The 21,709-nt window shown below is 39.0% G+C and overlaps 1 protein-coding gene across 3 annotated transcripts in view; it reads right to left on the bottom strand.

Moving 5' to 3' along the window:
• LOC106057771 (neuronal acetylcholine receptor subunit alpha-10-like) overlaps positions 1 to 21,709 on the bottom strand; it is a 199,171-nt gene that overhangs the window by 86,122 nt on the left and 91,340 nt on the right. For all 3 annotated transcript variants that reach the window (XM_056037292.1, XM_056037304.1, XM_056037300.1), the window contains exon 2: positions 7,168 to 8,094. In XM_056037292.1, the coding sequence (XP_055893267.1) occupies positions 7,168 to 7,216 (49 nt within the window). In that variant the 5' untranslated portion in view covers positions 7,217 to 8,094. The remainder of the gene's footprint in view (positions 1 to 7,167; positions 8,095 to 21,709) is intronic.

Here is a 21,709-nt window from a genome sequence, read left to right as displayed (position 1 = left end):
GTGAGTGCTACAGGAGAGACATACTTATGTGTGAGTGCTACAGGAGAGACATACTTATGTGTGAGTGCTACAGAGAGACAATGTGTGTGTCTGCACAGGAGAGAAAAGAAAACAGTTTTATTTCTGATGAGGTTTCTTGTAATAAAGTTTGGTATGACCTTTGGTCAGATAGCTACTTCATTAAAGTTCGGGTTGATAGCTACTTCGTTAAAGTTCGGGTTGATAGCTACTTCATTAAAGTTCGGGTTGATAGATACTTCATTAAAGTTCGGGTTGATAGATACTTCATTAAAGTTCGGGTTGATAGCTACTTCGTTACATTTCGCTTACGCTTCAAACTATCGTCAGAAGCCCGTGACATTGGAAGACGATATTTCCCAATGATAAGGAAAGGACTCGTCCATCCCACGTTTTGACTGAACATTCATCAATGTTAGAGGCCATTCTGGCTTTGGGTGACAACATTCTATCGTGGTACCATCTACATCTATGTTAGAGGCCATTCTGGCTTTGGGTGACAACATTCTATCGTGGTACCATCTACATCAATGTTTGAGGCCCTTCTGGCTTTGGGTGATAACATTCTATCGTGGTACCATCTACATCAATGTTTGAGGCCCTTCTGGCTTTGGGTGACAACATTCTATCGTGGTACCATCTACATCAATGTTAGAGGCCATTCTAGCTTTGGGTGACAACATTCTATCGTGGTACCATCTACATCAATGTTTGAGGCCATTCTGGCTTTGGGTGACAACATTCTATGGCGGTACCATCTACATCAATGTTAGAGGCCATTCTGGCTTTGGGTGACAACATTTTATCGTGGTACCATCTACATCAATGTTAGAGGCCATTCTGGCTTTGGGTGACAACATTTTATCGTGGTACCATCTACATCAATGTTAGAGGCCCTTCTGGCTTTGGGTGACAACATTCTATCGTGGTACCATCTACATCAATGTTAGAGGCCCTTCTGGCTTTGGGTAATAACATTCTATCGTGGTACCATCTACATCAATGTTAGAGGCCCTTCTGGCTTTGGGTGACAACATTCTATCGTGGTACCATCTACATCAATGTTAGAGGCCATTCTGGCTTTGGGTGACAACATTCTATCGTGGTACCATCTACATCAATGTTAGAGGCCCTTCTGGCTTTGGGTGACAACATTCTATCGTGGTACCATCTACATCAATGTTAGAGGCCCTTCTGGCTTTGGGTGACAACATTCTATCGTGGTACCATCTACATCAATGTTAGAGGCCATTCTGGCTTTGGGTGACAACATTCTATCGTGGTACCATCTACATCAATGTTAGAGGCCCTTCTGGCTTTGGGTGACAACATTCTATCGTGGTACCATCTACATCAATGTTAGAGGCCCTTCTGGCTTTGGGTGACAACATTCTATCGTGGTACCATCTACATCAATGTTAGAGGCCCTTCTGGCTTTGGGTGACAACATCTATTGTGGTGCCATCTACATCAATGTTAGAGGCCCTTCTGGCTTTGGGTGACAACATTCTATCGTGGTACCATCTACATCAATGTTAGAGGCCCTTCTGGCTTTGGGTGACAACATTCTATCGTGGTACCATCTACATCAATGTTAGAGGCCCTTCTGGCTTTGGGTGACAACATTCTATCGTGGTACCATCTACATCAATGTTAGAGGCCCTTCTGGCTTTGGGTGACAACATCTATTGTGGTGCCATCTACATCAATGTTAGAGGCCCTTCTGGCTTTGGGTGACAACATTCTATCGTGGTACCATCTACATCAATGTTAGAGGCCCTTCTGGCTTTGGGTGACAACATTCTATCGTGGTACCATCTACATCAATGTTAGAGGCCCTTCTGGCTTTGGGTGACAACATCTATTGTGGTACCATCTATATCAATGTTAGAGGCCCTTCTGGCTTTGGGTGACAACATTCTATCGTGGTACCATCTACATCAATGTTAGAGGCCCTTCTGGCTTTGGGTGACAACATTCTATTGTGGTGCCATCCCTTGGTTTACTCTTTCCCCAGGTTTCAAGCGCTAGAAGAAAAGCAGCTCACTCACTAACTGGTCAGGATAAGAACCCCATTTAATTATGATGTGTTTACAAGACCGACATGGTTTAAAATCCAAGACTTGGGAGCATAGCATCAGGACAATTACTGCACTAGACTCTTTATCTCCTGTCTCTGCAGAGTCTCCCAGCTGTCCAGCAAATAGACTCGAGGCACTTAAATAGAAGCATTTCTTGTGTTCTAAACTTAACTTCATTATTCCTGACCGCCCCCCACTTATTATTGAATATGAGTCAAAGAAATGACGTAATACATTTGTAACTCAGTGGGTGGATCTAACAGACAGCTAGTGGATGTAATAGGTAAAAACAAAAAAAAACAAACCCAAAGACATTGCGTTTGATTGAGAGATTCAGAGGACAGCAAAAATAACTTGACTTTCTTTCCTTTATTATCTTAAAAATTCTTTTACAAAAATAATAATTGGATACTTGCATGCATGTTTGTATTTAAATGTTTTATTTTTATAAAAATGAGTTTTGTTTTTTATTCACTACAGCAGGTACGTGCAGAATGCATACAAATACCAACATGGAGCCAACATGGAGCCACAGGTATCAATTTAGTTTTTTTTTTTTAAATCATATCTTATAAGATACAGACGTTACTTCAAAAAAGAAGATAATTACATCCTACACGTATCCATGTGTCAATCTAGTCAGGCCTATTAGTCCGTGACTGAAACTCTTCTAAGTCGATGTCCTGGCAATACGTTCAACGTCTATAAACTGAAGACATAGATCTAAGACTATTTGCTTGCGTATTCTTCCTGTGATTCTCTGAACTCGCTGTGCAGTTGATCGTCTGTCATCTTCTACTTCTTTTTGTCTTTTAATCTTTTGTTTTTTTAAATATTAGTAGCAGTGACGGCTTCAGTTTGCTGTTCTATATAGACTCCGAAAGAATTCTAAATTGAAACAAAATGTTCGCAATAACCAAATTTTCGATCTTATCTTATCTTATAAATTACAAAAGAGAAGATAATTACGTTCTACAAAGTTTACGTGATGATCTAGTCGTGCGTGTTAATTAGAGACTTATACTCTGCTACGTCATTGGTTTTCCTCGACATTCCATGCTCTACTTACGCATAGGAAGAAGGAGCACTTGTACGAACTTGTCTCAGCATATGGAATAAGAAATGTGTCTTTATCTTTGTGTCTTTATCGTTGTATTTTTGTATTTGTAAATCATGGTTCAGAGTTTTATGTATTATTGCTACTTTACGTTTTAGTCATCTGTCCCAAAGTGTCTCTAAATCTAGTGATTTTACTAACAGTGTTGCTCTAGTCCAATGTGAATATTTGTTGCTTATAAAATCTCACAGCTCTATTTTGTGTCTTTTCTAAATTTCTTCTTTTTTTCCCCTTGAGTTTAGAAAATCGTATTGGATGTAATTAAGTTGAACCACACATAGATCTGGGCACTGTGGCCAAATATCAGTGCACAATTTCTCTTTTTCTCTATACCCCCCTTTCGTAACCCATTTCCTTTGAAGATATTTACACGAACTTCAATGAATTAAAACTTCAATCTCTAATTGCAGGTTGACTAGTAAATTAACCATTGAAAAAGAATTAATTGTTTAATCAAAGGATGAACCTAATGACTTTCAGGTCTATAAAAATTAAGCATTCAATCAACGAAAACACAGAAAGAAATTATATTTAAATTTGAAATCTGTTCATCAAGTTTCTAACTTGACTAAAACATTTGTTGTCAATACAAGATTTTGATGAACAAGTTCTTTGAATAAACAAACAAACATCAGAGTTCAACGTTGTCCCCTTAAAAAAAATTAGGTCACACAAACAGAAGTCAACATTCGACCACAGCTTGCATAATTGTAACCCAGTGATAGGCAATCTTTTGGAGGAGCGGGCCAAAATATTCAAGGATAAATTTTTGCGGACCATAATTTTTTGTATTAAGAAAATATATAATGTTGGTAAAAGATTTATGATACAAAAATGTCACTAATGCAATGTACAACGCTACGAGTGTTTTGAAAATAGTTCTTCATAATTTGGTTCAACTTCGGAAGTAGTTATTAAAAGTTAACAGAGTGGTTCATCTATTTCTTACACAGCTTGTTCTAAACGTTTCACAAATATATTAAGATATAAACATTGCACATAATATTTGAGCATGAGATATTTTATATTTGGAAACCTTTTGACAAACCCATGTAGAAGTCCAGTTCGCATTATTTAGAAATGTTAGAGATTGAATATTGAATAGGAGCTCAATGATGTCAAATATGAAATCTGGTTTAACCTTTTCTTTAAAGTAAAGTAAATTTCTCTTTCAGACCAGGCGGTCTATAGAAAAGACTCGCCATTACGTCCCTTGAGGAACGGCGCATGGACTTGTGACAGTGGGGACTCTTACAACTCCGCGCCGTGCAATGGGTGCACTCTCGTTTAGCCACATAGCACAAGCACTAGCGGATCCAGAACTTTGGAGTGGGGGGGGGGGATTTTTTTCCAAACCCTAAGCCTAACGCCCAGTAAACCCTAACCCTACGCATAAACGTGCATAGAGAGCGCGCACACACACACACACGCGCGCACACACACACATATATATATGTGTATATATATATATATATATATATATATATATATATATATATATATATATATATATATATATATATATATATATATATATATATATAAATATGAGAATAAAAAAAGCAGCATTTCTCAACCTTCGGCGAAAAACAAAACAACTGGGGCAGCGCTATAAGGTTCTCTGGTGAAGTTCGGGGCGAAGCCCCTACGCCATAAGCGTTTTCTTGCTTTTTTCACTGCAGAAACGCATTCTCCTGCCAAGTACAGCTCATTATTCATCAATTGAGTTCGGGGCGAAGCCCCGACCCCATAAGCGTTTTCTTGCTTTTTTGGACTGCAGATACGCATTCTCCTGACAAGTACAGCTCATTCTTCACAATGTAGTTCGGGGCGAAGCCCCGACGCCAAAAGCGTTTTCTTGCCTTTTTCACTGCAGAAACGCACTCTCCTGACAAGTACAGCTCATTATTCATCAATGGAGTACGGGGCGAAGCCCCGACGCCAAAAGCGTTTTCTTGCAATCTTCATTGCAGAAACGCATTCTCCTGACATCTACAACTCATTACCTATAAATGAAGTTCGGGGCGAAGCCCCGACGCCAAAAGCCTTGTCTTGCATTCTTCTCTGCAGAAACGCATTCCCCTGACATCTACAACTCATTACCCATAAATGAAGTTCGGGGCGAAGCCCCGACGCCAAAAGCGTTTTCTTGCATTATTCATTGCAGAAATGCAATCTCCTGACCTGAAGCTCATTATTCATACTATTAAAAAACGACCTTTTGAATAATGTTGTACTTGAAAAATATTCTAATTTGAATTTATAGGCCCATAATACATTGCACATAAAACCGATTTGTTCCTTGAAAAGATAGGATACCCCACGTATTTAGATTTTTGCTTTGAGGATCGCCGCCGAAAAAAAAACTTATTCTATTCATGAAAACTATAGTATAAATTGTGAGTCATAGTCCCAAATTTTGTTAGCTAGAAAAATATCAGATTGAGTAAAGGTTGGGAAAAGGCGACTATGAAAATGTTATTTGAGTCTAGAACTCATCTCAATCATGACTCTTATACCGAAAAATTTCGTTTGAATTCTAACTTTTCCAATGCAAAGTCTTTCTTAAAATACTTATGATAACTTCATGTGAAATTACAAAAACTCTGTCTGGAAATGGGAATGGTGGTAGAGTGAAAACGATTAATCCTCTCTCCTTTACTAATTTCTGCTAAAGATTGCATTTGGCATTAAAGAATAGGTATGGGGCGACTCGATATAAGAATTTAATTTATAGTAAATATAAATTATATTAGTGACAGATTTTTTTTATTTTGTAATTTCTTAACTATAATACAAAAAGAAAAAGTATTGATTTGTCCGATGGGGGAATTGCGATTGCATGTATCGCCCCTCCCACCTGGTACAACCCTTTTTCATTTAAATTTACTAATTATACAATTTGAGATTAGAGTGTGGTACGACATATTTACAATGGGTCACATATCAATACGTAGTTTATATTATATAGATATTCAAATAATTTTATTCAAAAACTATGATTCTCCACAAAAATAGGACCGCCCCCCCCAGCACTCAGAGGGCTAGAGTGGGGAGGGCAGTACATGCAATCGCCCCCCCCCCCTCAGCCCACCAGAAAGGGAGCGACATAATATAAAATTTATATATTAATTCAACTAATTTTGTTCACAAACTATGATTTCTCCATAAAAACGGACCGCCCCCCCCCCACACTCAAAGGGTTTAGGTGGGAAGGGCAGAAGAGGTATTCGTCCCCCCCCCCCCCCACCAATCGGCAAACAAGGAACGACATAATATAAAGATCGGTAAAAATATCAATAACAAGTTACAAGGATATAGATATTTCATTGATTTGTTAGCAGGCTGTGATTTCTACCAATAAATTGGACCGCCCCCCCCCCACTTGAAAGTGTAGGGGGGGCGGGATTGATACCATCGCCCCCTGCCGACCCCACCGAATCGGCCAACATACTAAAAGGGGGGGGGCGAAATAATCTAAAAATAGGTTGAAATATAAATAATTAGTATATATTTTTAACATAAGTAATAAATTCGTATACAAATTGTGTGAATCCTATACTAAAGTTCGTCCGCCCCCCCTTCGGGGGGGGGGGTCGGCCGAGTGGGGGGGGGCGATCGCCCCTACCGCCCCCCCCTGGATCCGCCAGTGAGCACAAGTCAAAGTTCTAATACAAACAATATACAAATACAACTAACTATTAAACATACAAACATTACTATTCACACATTCTCAAGGCGCCAAATATCAGAGTATCAGATCAACATTACATTATCAACCTAACTATCAGATCAACATTACATTATCAATCTAACTATCAGTGAGTATCAGATCAACATTACATTATCAACCTAACAATCAGATGGACATTAGATGACCACTAAGTCCTAGAGTCAGTCCCCTGGAAGCGATTAATTAAGTTAAATTACTGACCTAGACAAATGACTTACAGTAAAAGGTGCCACTGCAGACAACGTACATCAGAAACCATACATCCATTGTGATCGGCTGAACACTGGACTTCAAGGCTGGTCATCTGGTCAGAAGTTTACATGTCAAGGAATCTCTTATCCAAGAAGAAAACAAACTACTCCGCTGAAGAAAACACAGCATGAAAGAATAACGCTATCCAGTGATTAGATCTACACGCATTTCTTTGTGACACTGTTGCCCGATCTATTCCACACAATGAACTAGCTCACTAGATCCCAATAGATTTATACGAGAAACATTAATCTATGTATACTTTGACTTAAATACCGATAAAACGTGTTCCAAATGAAAGCTAAAAAAAAGTGAATCCTTTTGAAAACTTGACGCAATTTTATGTACAGCAAAGTGACGGCCTAATTCTATTAGCTACAGGTAATCTGTGCGCGTCAGGGCATCATGGGTTAAAGTTTTATTTTTAATTAAAGTTGTGGCCAGAGAGGTGTTAAAATATTAAACACATTCACAGCGTCTCCCCAGAGCCCTTCCACAAGTCTCAATGTAGTCACGCCTATGTGATTCTCTCCCATACTTCGAGGGAAAGTACATTAACGATCAGCGGCGTCGCTCCCACGCGGACAGTTTATTCTGAATGGTGCATCTCACAGGCAGTCAGTTTACCCAGTCATGTGACTGAATGAATACCAGTTGACTTTATACACGTAACTCGCTATCCAGCTCTCCAGTCTGTTGACTGCTTGTCCCAGGGGCAGACTGGTGGGAAATCTCAGCTCACTCGGTTGTTGGTGCCACAAGGTAGGCAGGCCGCGTGAAAACGGCAGAAATAACAACAGCAGACTGAACAGGTAGATCGAGATCGAGCTGCTTTCTCTGGCCTGGGTGAAGCACCAGGTTTAGGGTAGACACACTGTCAGTACTTGTGTTACCTGTAAGAAAAGACAAACACAAACGTTGAGAGGCGGGGATTGATCAGTAGAGAGTTAGCATTGAATGAACAATGTTGTACATCTAGAGCACACAATGTGTCGGACAGACGGAGCATAATCGAAATTATAGTCTTAAAGTAAATATACACAAGTAATGTTCACATATTGGTCCTGATTACTAAGATAAAAAATATACAATGCATGTAATTCATTAGTACATAGTTTTACACTGTACACCAATCTTGTTGATTACTAAGATAGACGATAACGTATACATTTATTCTCTTCCGAGATAATAGAAAAAGGGACGAAAGGAAACATAACTCTGCTCACTCCTGCTGATTTAAACATTATACATTATACTATCAGAATTTAAAGTAAATAAAGATGTTAACAAAACACTGGGCTCGAAGGAAAAGAAAACAAAATGCCTTCTAAAGCGAGCACATTTGAGCCGATCATAAACAAGAGCAGGTTTGAGTTTGAATGAGGTTCCTCTCTGTGTATCTCAAGGATACTTCCAAGCCCTTATATTGTAAAAGATATTTGTATGTTTTTTTTTTAAAATGTATAGCTTTGAATAAATCGATGCGCATTTTGAAAAGGAGACACATGCAACACCCCTACCCGCTATTTTGTTCGCTTTAAAAATGTATTATCAAAAAATCATTTAAAAGTATTGATATATAACTGCTTTGTATTTCAAAATTATAAGACAAAAGTATATATATATCACAGAAAGTTAAAGACATACGTACAGACAGATATAGATAGATAGATAGATAGATAGATAGATAGATAGATAGATAATAGATAGATTGATAGTATGACCTTGCTTCACATTTGTTTTATTAAAAAAATATTTTAAAAATGATTTAGTTCAATATCTGATTTCTATTTCCAATCTCTGTTTTGAAGGGTTAATACTAGTGTGTTCAATTTATTTTTGTTAACAAAGACTTTTGAAGAAAATAACGTTCCCCCCAACAGAGTCAATAAACTGAAGTCAGTAATGTATTGAAGTGATGCATTAGAGGGCTAATCTAAGTGACTATTGAACGACTTAAACACATACTCACTCACACCAGCACACACACGCGTTAGGCCTCACACTCAATTACCTTAACTACATACAGCCACACAAACAAACCAACAGAAGCCGATCCACGGTTACAACCGAAAGTGCTCAGATGGCCTTCTAAGTAAGAAGAGGATACAGGGTCAACATTGTCTTGTATCGACCAGTAAGTAGACGTACCAGTAGCCCCCTCCCTCCCCCCCCCGGTCGGCCATCTGAGCACCCATGTCACACCGCTAGTCAAAGTCACTTAACGCAAGATTGTCACTCTATGAATAAGACGCTCGCTCAAATAGCCCACCGGAAGTGGCGAAAGAGAAAAGTCTGGCCAATGGTGTTTGCTCATCACGTCCAATGCGCTGATTCAGTCAGCCAACACCAAAACGTAAGTGTGATGTGCTAATTGAAAACTACTTGGGGGCTCTAAGTACTCTGTCAGATGGAGGGAACACGAACAGATTCTGATGGTGGTGTGATCGACGGTGTCATCAACAAATACAAGTTGTGATGCAAGACGATGTTACGTGTGGGGGATGTTATGTGTGGGTGATGTTATGTGTAGGTAATGTTATGTGTTGGTGATGTTATGTGTAGGGAATGTTATTTGTAGGTGATGTTATGTGTGGGTGATGTTATGTGTAGGTAATGTTATGTGTGGGGGATGTTACGTGTGGGTGATGTTATGTATAGGTGATGTTACATGTGGGGGATGTTAGGTCTGGTTGATGTTACTTGTGGGTGATGTTACGTCTGGGGGATGTTATGTGTAGCGGATGTTAAATGTGGGTGATGTTATGTGTAGGTGATGTTACATGTGGGGGATGTTAGGTCTGGTTGATGTTACCTGTGGATGATGTTACGTTTGGCTGTTGTTATGTGTAGCGGATGTTACGTGTGGATGATGTTAAGTGTGTGTGATGTTACGTGTGTGTGATGTTACGTGTGGGGGATGTTACGTGTGGGGGATGTTACGTGTGGCGGATGTTAAGTGTGTGTGATGTTACTTGTGGGTGATGTTACGTGTGGATGATGTTACGTGTGGCTGTTGTTATGTGTAGCGGATGTTACGTGTGGGTGATGTTACATGTGGATGATGTTACGTGTGGGTGATGTTAAGTGTGGGTGATGTTACGTGTGGATGATCTTTCGTGTGGGTGATGTTACGTCTGGGGGATGTTATGTGTGGATGATTTTACGTGTGGCTGTTGTTATGTGTAGCGGATGTTTCGTGTGGGTGATGTTACGTGTGGATGATGCTACGTGTGGGTGATGTTACGTATAGATGATGTTACATGTGGGGGATGTTACGTGTGGGGGATGTTACGTGTGGGTGATGTTACGTGTGAATGATGTTACGTGTGGGTGGTGTTACGTGTAGGTGATGTTACGTGTGGGTGATGTTACGTGTGGATGATGTTACGTGTGGGTGATGTTACGTGTAGGTGATGTTACGTGTGGGTGATGTTATATGTAGGTAATGTTATGTGTAGGTGATGTTATGTGTAGGTGATGTTATGTGTAGGTGATGTTATGTGTAGGTGATGTTACATGTGGGGGATGTTACGTGTGGGTGATGTTATGTATAGGTGATGTTACATGTGGGGGATGTTAGGTCTGGTTGATGTTACTTGTGGGTGATGTTACGTTTGGCTGTTGTTATGTGTAGCGGATGTTACGTGTGGATGATGTTAAGTGTGTGTGATGTTACGTGTGGGGGATGTTACGTGTGGGGGATGTTACGTGTGGCGGATGTTAAGTGTGTGTGATGTTACGTGTGGGTGATGTTACATGTGGATGATGTTACGTGTGGGTGATGTTACGTGTGGCGGATGTCATGTGTAGGTGATGTTACGTGTGGGTGATGTTACGTGTGGGTGATGTTACGTGTGGCGGATGTTAAGTGTGGGTGATGTTACGTGTGGATGATGTTTCGTGTGGGTGATGTTACGTCTGGGGGATGTTATGTGTGGATGATTTTACGTGTGGCTGTTGTTATGTGTAGCGGATGTTTCGTGTGGGTGATGTTACGTGTGGATGATGCTACGTGTGGGTGATGTTACGTATAGATGATGTTACATGTGGGGGATGTTACGTGTGGGGGATGTTACGTGTGGGGGATGTTACGTGTGGGTGATGTTACGTGTAAATGATGTTATTGTGGGTGGTGTTACGTGTGGGTGATGTTATGTGTGGGTGATGTTACGTGTGGATGATGTTACGTGTGGGTGATGTTACGTGTAGGTGATGTTACGTGTGGGTGATGTTACGTGTAGATTATGTTACGTGTGGGTGATGTTACGTGTGGGTGATGTTACGTGTGGGTGATGTTCAAGTGGGCGATTTTAGCATTGATGTGTGGATAATGCTACATATGGATGGATGATGATATGTGTGGATAGTGTTACATATGGAGGATTTTATAGTCCATGTTAATACGTTTGGAGAGTTTTACGTCTCAATGATGTTACGTGTGGATACTATCACGCGTATATCGTTGTTCAATTTCTTGATGGTGTGGAGATGTTTTCAAAAGATGGTGCTGCCTACTGATGTGGGGAATTTTATTTTTCGAAGTTGATATGTTTCAATACGTTATGTTTCGAGCTGATGTAAGAAAATGATACAACTACAAATGTTACAACTAAAAATGTTACAACTAAAAATGATACAACTAAAAATGATACAACTAAAAATGATACAATTAAAATGATACAACTAAAATGATACAACTAAAAATGATACAACTAAAAATGGACCCTACGCGTCATGCATTTAGTCATGCATATTAACCAATGACATAAATTCTGCCAAGTCACTGATTTTCCTGGCTAGCTCAGGCAACCCATTCCATGCTCTAATAGCACTAGGGAAGAAGGAGTATTTGTACAAATCCTAGCATATGGGACGAGGAATGTACCTTTATCTCTGTGTCTTTCTGAGTATTTTATGGGCCACTTCCAGATAATAAGGCTTTATGTTGGTGTTCAATGGGTTAATCTGATCTATTTCAAAAGTGTTATTAGATTCGAATGTATAATAGAATTTCTTTAGTATTCAATCGGACTAAGCGGCATATTACATACAATCCCTCTTTTTAATAGAATTGTGATCCTTACTGGTAAATAGTAACAGTGGTGTCTTTAAGGAGGTCCAGGTTGTGGGCGGAACACACGAGGTGACATAAATAACTCATCGCACCTAATTATACCAAATCTAGCCAAGCTTCTGTCTAATGTTATAGATTCTATCGGCACTCTATATCTGTTCTTACTTAATGATTCTACTGCATTGCTTTTAGGATGAATGTTTGTGTAGAAATGAACTATACGTTAACTTCAAACCCACTTTTTGATAATTAGACCCAGACATAAAGTTTGCTTTCAATTACATGACTGCCGTGCTCTAGGGTAACAAACACGTTGTGTGTCCATTGACATAGGCTCACGTGTTACTTCACGTGCCAGTGTGCCTGTGTGAGTACACACGTGTGAGTTAAACTGCTCCAACACAAGATATCTAGACAGACCAGATAATACAGGACACACAAAAACAGCTCATCTGTCGAATCTGATGTGATCAACTAAACAGACAAAGTGATAATGGGGGCAGGAGAGGGGTGTGGAGGTCTGCTAGGAGGTACAACCAGGTAGAGTGTAAGGCATTGTGGGTACTGACTATGAGTTGGTACAGTAGGTGAACTGTATCTATCTATCTATCTATCTATCTATCTATCTATCTATCTATCTATCTATCTATCTATCTATCTATCTATCTATCATTTTATTTGTCTGTTGGTCTGTCTATCTTGCTGTCTCTTTTTTGACCAACTGTCTGTCAATTTGTCTGTCTGTAAACTATTTATGTCTCAAATTTCTCCTGTAGATTGTTCTAAACTTTTTAAAAGATCGCAATTTTAACAAATCTGTTGATTAATCTGTTCATTAAATTGTGTACACATAGCCCCTTTTCCTTTTTCCTTAACTTTAGATCTACAATCATTATATGTTTCTAGCATTTTTTACTAAGAGTGTATGGTGCTATATCATCTAAATGACGTCAGTGTTTCCCTTATAACTCTAAAAAAATTATAATAAAATCAAATAAAAATTAAAAAAAAAAAAAACTCTCTAGAAAATTTGTTATTTAAATGTGAAATAACCTTGACCTTTGTGGTACTCTCTACTCCCCAGCCCTGCTCTCCTGTTTGAAAGCTCAGATGACCATTTGAGTCTAAAACCTCCGGACCCGCCAGAAGAAGTCGTATCAGTGGCAGGAAATGAAGGAAGTATATACTTAGAAGAAGCAACTTGACCCTTTCAACGCGAACATGTTAGAGCCTCGTTATCGTCTGTCCACGTGCTTTCACCATTGTGGTGGGCCAGGCTTTGTCCCAATAGACTGTGACCTTGGTTTCACATTGTAACAGAACTGGAAGATTTGTTCCATTTGTTCCTTCTTCTTATCTGGAGAATAAAGTCTAGAAGTAACATGTTCTGATTGTAGAGACATTTTTTTAGATTATCTTACTGGAAAAAGAATCAGAGATTTGGCCTAGCTTACATGACCTTCACTCTCGATCTAGATCTAGTTAGTATAGTTTGGTCTAGACACCGTCTCGTCCCGTCTAGATCTAGAGATCTGCTACCATCTACTATTGGATGAAAAATTTATTATTGTAATGAACGAGTGCCAGCTACCGAGATGGATTGAATATTCTTGGATTGAGTTTGCACTAGAATTTACAACAATACATTGTATAAATCTAGGAGACCTTATCACAATCCTCTCTGACATAAATACAATGTATAAATCTAGAAGACCTTATCACAATCCTCTCTGACATAAATACAATGTATAAATCTAGAAGACCTTATCACAATCCTCTCTGAAGAAATACATATCACTAATACTATTTTCGTGTTTTAATAAATCTGCATTCTTCACGACCTTGGCGTGTTCCTATTTGTTTTAACCAAAAATTTGTATTTTTACGTTTCATGAGAACAGAAACTCTTCCAGGCTATCCCAGCATGCAATCAAGTCATTACGACCACGGGAACCAGATACGTAATAACAAGACTAGAGGATTCCATGTGACTTCACGCATGACTTGAAATGAAATTTAAAAATTTGCAAAGACTTTTTCAAATATCAAGACTCAAAGATACTCAAAAGAATTGCACCCCCTCCCCCTCCCCCCGGTGCAGATCCGTGTTCAGGCCAGTAATCACTGACCTGCAAAGTTACAACCTGTGGGTAGTTTAGACCAATAGCTCGTTGCCACGTCGAACAGACCTATGATGTGGCAACAAGCTATTGGTCTAAACTTTCCACAGGATGTGACCTTGCAGGTCAGTGTTCAGGTCTTCTATAACGATTAGTCTCGAATGGATCTTTCTCAGGACGTACTTTTGTGCCCAAAACATTACACAATAGGCAATGTCACTCATGACTGTGCACGTGATCAAAGTCTTCCAATGTTGGATCGATACATAAAAATACTTTTTGAGAGTATTGAAGAAAATTCTAGAAAATACTTTGACTTCTCCATAGGTAAACAAAAGGATTTTCCAAAATTGATGGCTGACCAACAAGAAGGTCTCCTCTTGACGCCAATGTGAACTTTATTCTTAATGATACTTTAATAATTCTCTAGTTCAACATTCATTCCTTAAAGATGAACATTTTTACTCAAAGCCCATTTCTTCTTCACGATCGAGCTATGGTATTAAACATTTGCGTCACTAAGGGGGGTGCTGAGGAGGCGGGCTGCAACTAGTGACACCCACCATAGTGACGCCACTGCTATCAAATACCTCATTTAACCTGCATTGCATATTAACCAACAGACTCATAGGAGCCCTCTTCATGTTCATTTAAATCACAAACTCCCTTCATTAACTTGTTTTTACTCCTGAAAGTAGTCTCTGAAATATTTGCACTTGGAGTGAAAATATTAAATTGGGTCAAAATATATGAAAACATTATCATTTCTTCAACTATTAAACAATTTAATTTAACACAAGAGTCTGTGTGGTGTCACTATTTAACACAAGAGTCTGTGTGTTCTCACTATTTAACACAAGAGTCTGTGTGTTCTCACTATTTAACACAAGAGTCGGTGTGGTGTCACTATTTAACACAAGAGTTGGTGTGGTGTCACTAATTATCACAGGAGTCTGTGTGATGTCACTATTTAACACAAGAGTTTGTGTGTTCTCACTATTTAACACAAGAATCGGTGTGGTGTCACTATTTAACACAAGAGTTTGTGTGTTCTCACTATTTAAAACTAGAATCGGTGTGATGTCACTATTTAACACAAGAGTTTGTGTGTTCTCACTATTTAACACAAGAGTTGGTGTGGTGTCACTATTTAACACAAGAGTCGGTGTGGTGTCACTATTTAACAAAAGAGTCGGTGTGGTGTCACTTTTTAACACAAGAGTCTGTGTGGTGTCACTATTTAACACAAGAGTCTGTGTGGTGTCACTATTTAACACAAGAGTCGGTGAGGTGTCACTATTTAGCACAAGAGTCTGTGTGGTGTCACTATTTAACACAAGAGTCGGTGAGGTGTCACTATTTAACACAAGAGTCGGTGTGGTGTCACTATTTAACACAAGAGTCTGTGTGGTGTCACTATTTAACACAAGAGTCGGTGTGGTGTCACTATTTAACACAAGAGTCGGTGTGGTGTCACTATTTAACACAAAAGTCTGCCTGGTGACACTATTTAACACAAGAGTATGTGTGCTGTCAGATTTTTTTTATTTGGCTAGACACACACTAAGTTAACGGAAAACTTCGAATTGACAGACCGTTTCAAATCTAGACCTAGACTTAGGGTTCCTGTCCTCGGCCGGCCTTCGAGTGACCATGCCGTGACCTGATCCCATCAATCTATTCTTGGCCCGGGCTAGAGAAATATGGCTGAAGGAAATAGACCACTGGGGGTTTCCCTTCAACTCCATTAGATAAAGAGTATACAGTCAGTAGTGCTGTTTCACACTATTTATCTTAGAATTATTTATGTGCTGGGGGTAGATAACTAATTTTGTTAAAATCTAGCATTCATGAGTGATTAATGAAACACTAGTCGCTCTATAAGTTGTATAACGGAGCGATTGTCTTTTTTTTAAAAAGTATTTATTATGTATTTCTAGGTTATATTATACAAGACAAAGGTAAGCGTTTACTTTGTTCCAACAATTTTATGCTCTTAAAGGTATGCGGAGAGGGAGGCTACTCTGTTTGTTTGTTGCTAATACATTATCTCCCCGCTGTTCTTGTGAGTCTGAGACCACTCATTATGGCAGGCCACAACACTGACCTGCAACGTCACAACTTGTGGGCAGCTTAGACCAATAGCTCGTTGCCTCGTCACAGGTCTGTACTACTTGGTAACCACATATCTGTATATCACTATATATCTCAAACTGTATCAGAAATTTCCTTTCCTTTGGACACATCAGCTGCGTAGCGAAGGGGAAACTGTTGTGTGGGCGACATCGTTGCAACCTTTTTTTTATTATGGCTTTTATATAGCGCTACTTTCATGCTTATAGCATGCTCAGAGCGCTTTGGTCCAATCTCAGTTGTGGACCAGTGGGGCCAGTGGGGGGGTGGGGGGAAGGGAGTATCTAGGAGAAGGTTTTTCCGTGCTGCCTTTAGGCGTTACACAACTCTGCCCGAGTCGGGTGTTGACCCCTTCATAGGTAGCCAAGCTAAGTTCAAGCGCATTTAGACTCTCGATCACGCTTCCCTTTATGGAAACCCAACAATAATAATTATCTACGTGTATCTACGCGTATCTACGCGTATCTACGTGTATCAGATCTACTGTATCCTGTTTTCAAGGTCTAAAAAATGATTCACGAAAAAAAGATGAGAGAAAATTCCGCGATGGGGCCAAGTATCGGTGAGGGTATTTTATATACGATCTTAGGTTCTGTTTCTTCATTACACAACTAATAACAAACATGCCATCTTTGCGATACCAGGTTTTGTAATCGATTCTAGCATTTACAATTATGCTGAGCTAGAATCGATGATTGTACATTTGTTTTTCAAAGCCGATATTCTATCAAACATTTGTCATGTATATAATCAAATAATTAAAACCAATCGCGATTACTTTTCTGAATGACAGCCTTCTCCACTACATCTTATTATCTTATGTTCAGGATACTGTTTTCCATCTCTCTACCCTAAGAGTGACCACAAATAATGGGACGTCCGAGAGTAGAGTGACCACGTCGCCTTTAATCCAAAACTAAACCTTGCTAAGAGAGCAATCCAGCCCGGGGAGAATCGGACAGCGGTCAGGCGCTGGGACGAAACGACTGGAGCCAGGAAAAGGCGAAAAGGTTAATGCATTCAGTGGGTCTTTGAGATGACCTCTGGTCAGTGGACTACTCATCTCACTGCCTGGATGATAGGATATTATTAGAAAGATTTTAGTATTGGACTCTCTATAAAAGTTAATAGAGCCAGTAAGAGGACCAGCACCATCTTGGAATCTTTGAAGCTATCGTCTAAAATGTTAAGACTATCTACTTCCTTTTGCTGTTTAGTACATATATAAACATTTAGATTGTATCATTAATTGACGTTCTTATATTTTTAGTCAAAGGTTTTCATTTTTCTTTATGTTTAATGTTATTATTGTATAAAAATTATTAAAACAGATAATTTTACCAACTTCTATCGTAACATGTGGAATGTGTAATAAATACGATTGTGCTATTTCAGTGGTAAGATAATAGTCAACACTATATATCTTCGAAAGTTATTCCTGGATAATTTTACAATTAATAAAACATATATAATAGAGTGTTATACAAAACAACGGACTTTGATGTTGTGTACATCTCATGTGAACAGAATGAGCAAGTTTAAATTGATGGATTGTTTGTTATTATGTTGTGTTATGCTAAAAGGAATGTTAATACTGTTGAACGTTGCAGTAAATGACTTTGTTGACGTCACATCTCGTAACGTAACATATTAAAAAAGATGTTTTTACATTAGCATGTTTACATGGAATAGATTTTCTTGTACATCTCCAGGTCCTATCGAACAAAGGTTTACACTGTAGAATGTCATCTTTACAAGAATATTGTACCTCCATATTTATATGGCTCCTTCTGTCTCGGAAGACAATGGATGCGCCCGGATCAGTCACTGGCTTTGATTACGTCTTGAGATGGGGCAGAATCTGGAGTGACTGATCAAGCCAATTCTTGAGTGGCAGAGTTTGCCACAGTTCGTGCATGTATATTTATCTGTCCTAGGGCTAACTGACAGGGCAGATTTCTTTTTCTTTCTCTTGGCTGACGCAGCTTCGTTTCCCTTGCATACTGCGAAGTTCGCACCAGTACGTATAGTCTGTCTCCATGCTGTCCGATCTCCTCCCACATACTTTGGTCGATGCCCGTGGCTCTCGTGTCTCGCTTACAGACATCTCTGTATGTTAGTCTTGGGCGGCCCTTGGGTCTGGCTCCCTCTGGAAGCTCACCGTATAGGATGTTTTAAGGGATTCTTCCATCTGGCATGCGAGTGACATGGCCGAGCCAGCGTAGTTTTCTCTGTTCAAGGAGAGCATAGATGCTGTGTATGTTGACCCGTGTCAAAACTTCCTGGTTGGTGTCACGATCTCTCCAGGAGATGCACATTATGCGTCGCAGGCAGCGTAGGTGGAAGCTATTTAATCTGCGTTCTCGACGCATGTAAGTTGCCCAGCTATCACTGCCATAAAAAAGTGTGCTCAGAACGCAGGCATTGTAGACCAGGATTTTTGTTGCCGTACTCAATTTGGTATTTTCCCACACACGCTTGGAGAGTTTGGCCATTGATGCAGAAGCTTTTCCTATTCTTTTTGTCAGCTGAGTACCTTTGTACCTCAGTAATATTACATTATATGGAGGTAATTACAATAGCCTAACATATAATTTTAAATAAAATTTTCCAGCCTTAGAAAGTTATATTTTATACAATATTTATATTGTAAAAGTTATATAAAATATAAAAGATCTAATTATTATACTAGTGATATAAAATACACTAGCATCATTATGATCTCAGGAACACTATAAACAAATATTTTTTAAACATTCAATAATTCAACATCTGGGTATTACTTTTTTGTTTAGGATCGAACTAAGACTTAAATGAAGATTTAACAACTCAGAGCCGCTCTTTATTTAGCAAAGAAAATGATTCTTTAATGGAAAATAAATGTAAATGTAAAATTACATTTAAAAAAATCTCAACATATTAAAATTATATTTTTAATAAAAATGTTTTCATCGACTAAAATTGAATTGAAGGAATTGCAATGAACTTTTCAAGAAATCAACGTAGAACACTGGCATCAGATGTGAACACGTTTTCATCTAAAACACTGGGAATGGCATGAACAAATCTGCACACTACATCAATAATTGATCGCATTGCAAGTTTAAATAACAACAAAAAATTTCTGAAAGATTATATCATGATTTTTTCCCACATCATCTCCGGAAAAAAAAATTCTTCAAAGTTAAAAAAAAAAGTAGAAGTAAAATATTCCGTCCGTTTGTGTATTTATGAGTTTCCATCGATTGTGGCGAATTTCGCCGACTTGGAGTTGCCCCTCTCCCGTATTTACACGTAGTTGCTAGCCCATTAAGACGAGGAAAGCCCAGCCATTTCAGTGTGTGCAGGCCTTTGATCTCTCCTTCAGACGCCTGCCAGAAAGGAACTGGGGGGGCTCGTGAATTCTCGGCACCGAGAAATACCGAAAAAAGTCTCTAACTCTCCTGAGTTTTAATCTGGGTTGAGATCAGTGCAGAGAGTTAGGGTTTGTTTTAGAGAGATGAATGTCTGCTTGGTTAACGCGATGTCTGCTTGTTGTCTGTCCGTCTGCTCGGTGTGGGCTGTCTTCCCCATTGCATCGACCGTGTTTATTTTCTGCCTATTATAAAGTCATGTGTTTGCTGTCAGTCTGTCCGGGGTGCTTATCAAAATACCGGTGGTCTCTTGTCTTCTTATAATTTCTCTTATGGTCTGTGCCAGAGTGATATTTACCAGAGATATGAAGGCGTCACGTTATGCCGTTCTCTAAACTTAACAGAATTTAATTCACACATTGGATAGATGAGAATAGTTTTTTTTTCTTATAGTTTATTTCCTCCTGGTATTTCTTTTCTTATAGTTTATTTCCTCCTGGTATTTTTTTTCTCGTCTAAATGTTTATTGTGAATGCAAATATTTAGTTCAGTGCAGTTAGATTACCCGAGTGCAAAAACTTTTTGGATTACACACCAGAGTTCAAATGTGCTGGTGATTTGAGCTTCATTTTCATTATGAATTAGAGATCGACCAGCCGTAATGGGTACCTAATATTTGTTGTATCTGACATCCTACAGAAAGATTCTAGATATCCCTTACAAAGACCACATCGCAAATGAAAAGATTAGAAACAGGTTTATTACAGCAATTGAGCCCCATGATGGACCCCAAGATGACATGCTAACTGCTGTAAACAAAAAAAAAACAACAACAACACAAACTTAAACTCTATGGCCATATCACAAAGTTCTCGGGGCTTGTTTTAGTTAACAGTAAACCAGGTAGAAGAAGAAGAGGAAGACAGAGAAAGCGAAGAAAACATAAAAGAATGGACAGGCCTGTCATAGAAAGTCTATCTAACGCAAAAGACAGAAAGGAATTTAGAAAAAGGTCAACAAATCTTATGTGGTGCCCCAACGGTTCAACATGCTAGGGGATAGATGAAGGTGGTGACTGTTAACTGTTATTAGACTCTGCAGTAAGAGACAGATATGATAGCTAGATTAGATTTGATTTCATCATTGTCCGCCGTCAAGAGAATGACCCCTCCAATTTTATAAGCAATACACTTGATCGCCCAGAAGACTCGAGCTGTAATTGTATGAAATAGAATGGAAATATACCTTCATGTTTAGGGCCTGCGGGCGCCCATGTTTAGGGCTGTCTACTTATACTTCTAGATGCATCTTTCAGTAAGAATGATAGCGTCTTTTGGTTTAATGTAGTCTCTAGGGTTAACAGAATTGTTCTCATTGCAAGTACAGTGTGGAGATAGTCATGCCAGAAGCCTTGTCGAGAGGCTAAGGACGCTTGAACTTGGCTTGGCTTGGAAACCCATGAAGGGGGCTCGAGGTTCGACACCAGACTCGAGCAGAGTTGTGGTTACTGAGCGCCTAATGGCAGCACTGAAAACCTTCTCCCAATTACCCCCCTCCTCCACTGGTCCGCAAATGAGATTGGACCATAGCAATCTGAGAATGCTATAAGCATGAAAGTATTGCTATATAAAAGCTATTATTATTATTATTATTATTATCATTAATATGTCCAAAGGTGAAAACTTGTTTTCAAACTAAGAAAAAAACGTTCATAGAATTATTATTCTGCATATTAAATAGGGCTAAATAGAACGATAAATAGTGTCAAATGATATTAGTCCTTTTTTAAAAAATCGTGTGCGCTTTAAAGTGACACTTAGCTTGT

This window comes from Biomphalaria glabrata, chromosome 1 (genome assembly GCF_947242115.1).
Source record: "Biomphalaria glabrata chromosome 1, xgBioGlab47.1, whole genome shotgun sequence".
Taxonomy (NCBI): domain Eukaryota; kingdom Metazoa; phylum Mollusca; class Gastropoda; family Planorbidae; genus Biomphalaria; species Biomphalaria glabrata.
Note: the sequence above shows the minus strand (reverse complement) of the source record. Positions and strands in the feature narration are given on the sequence as shown.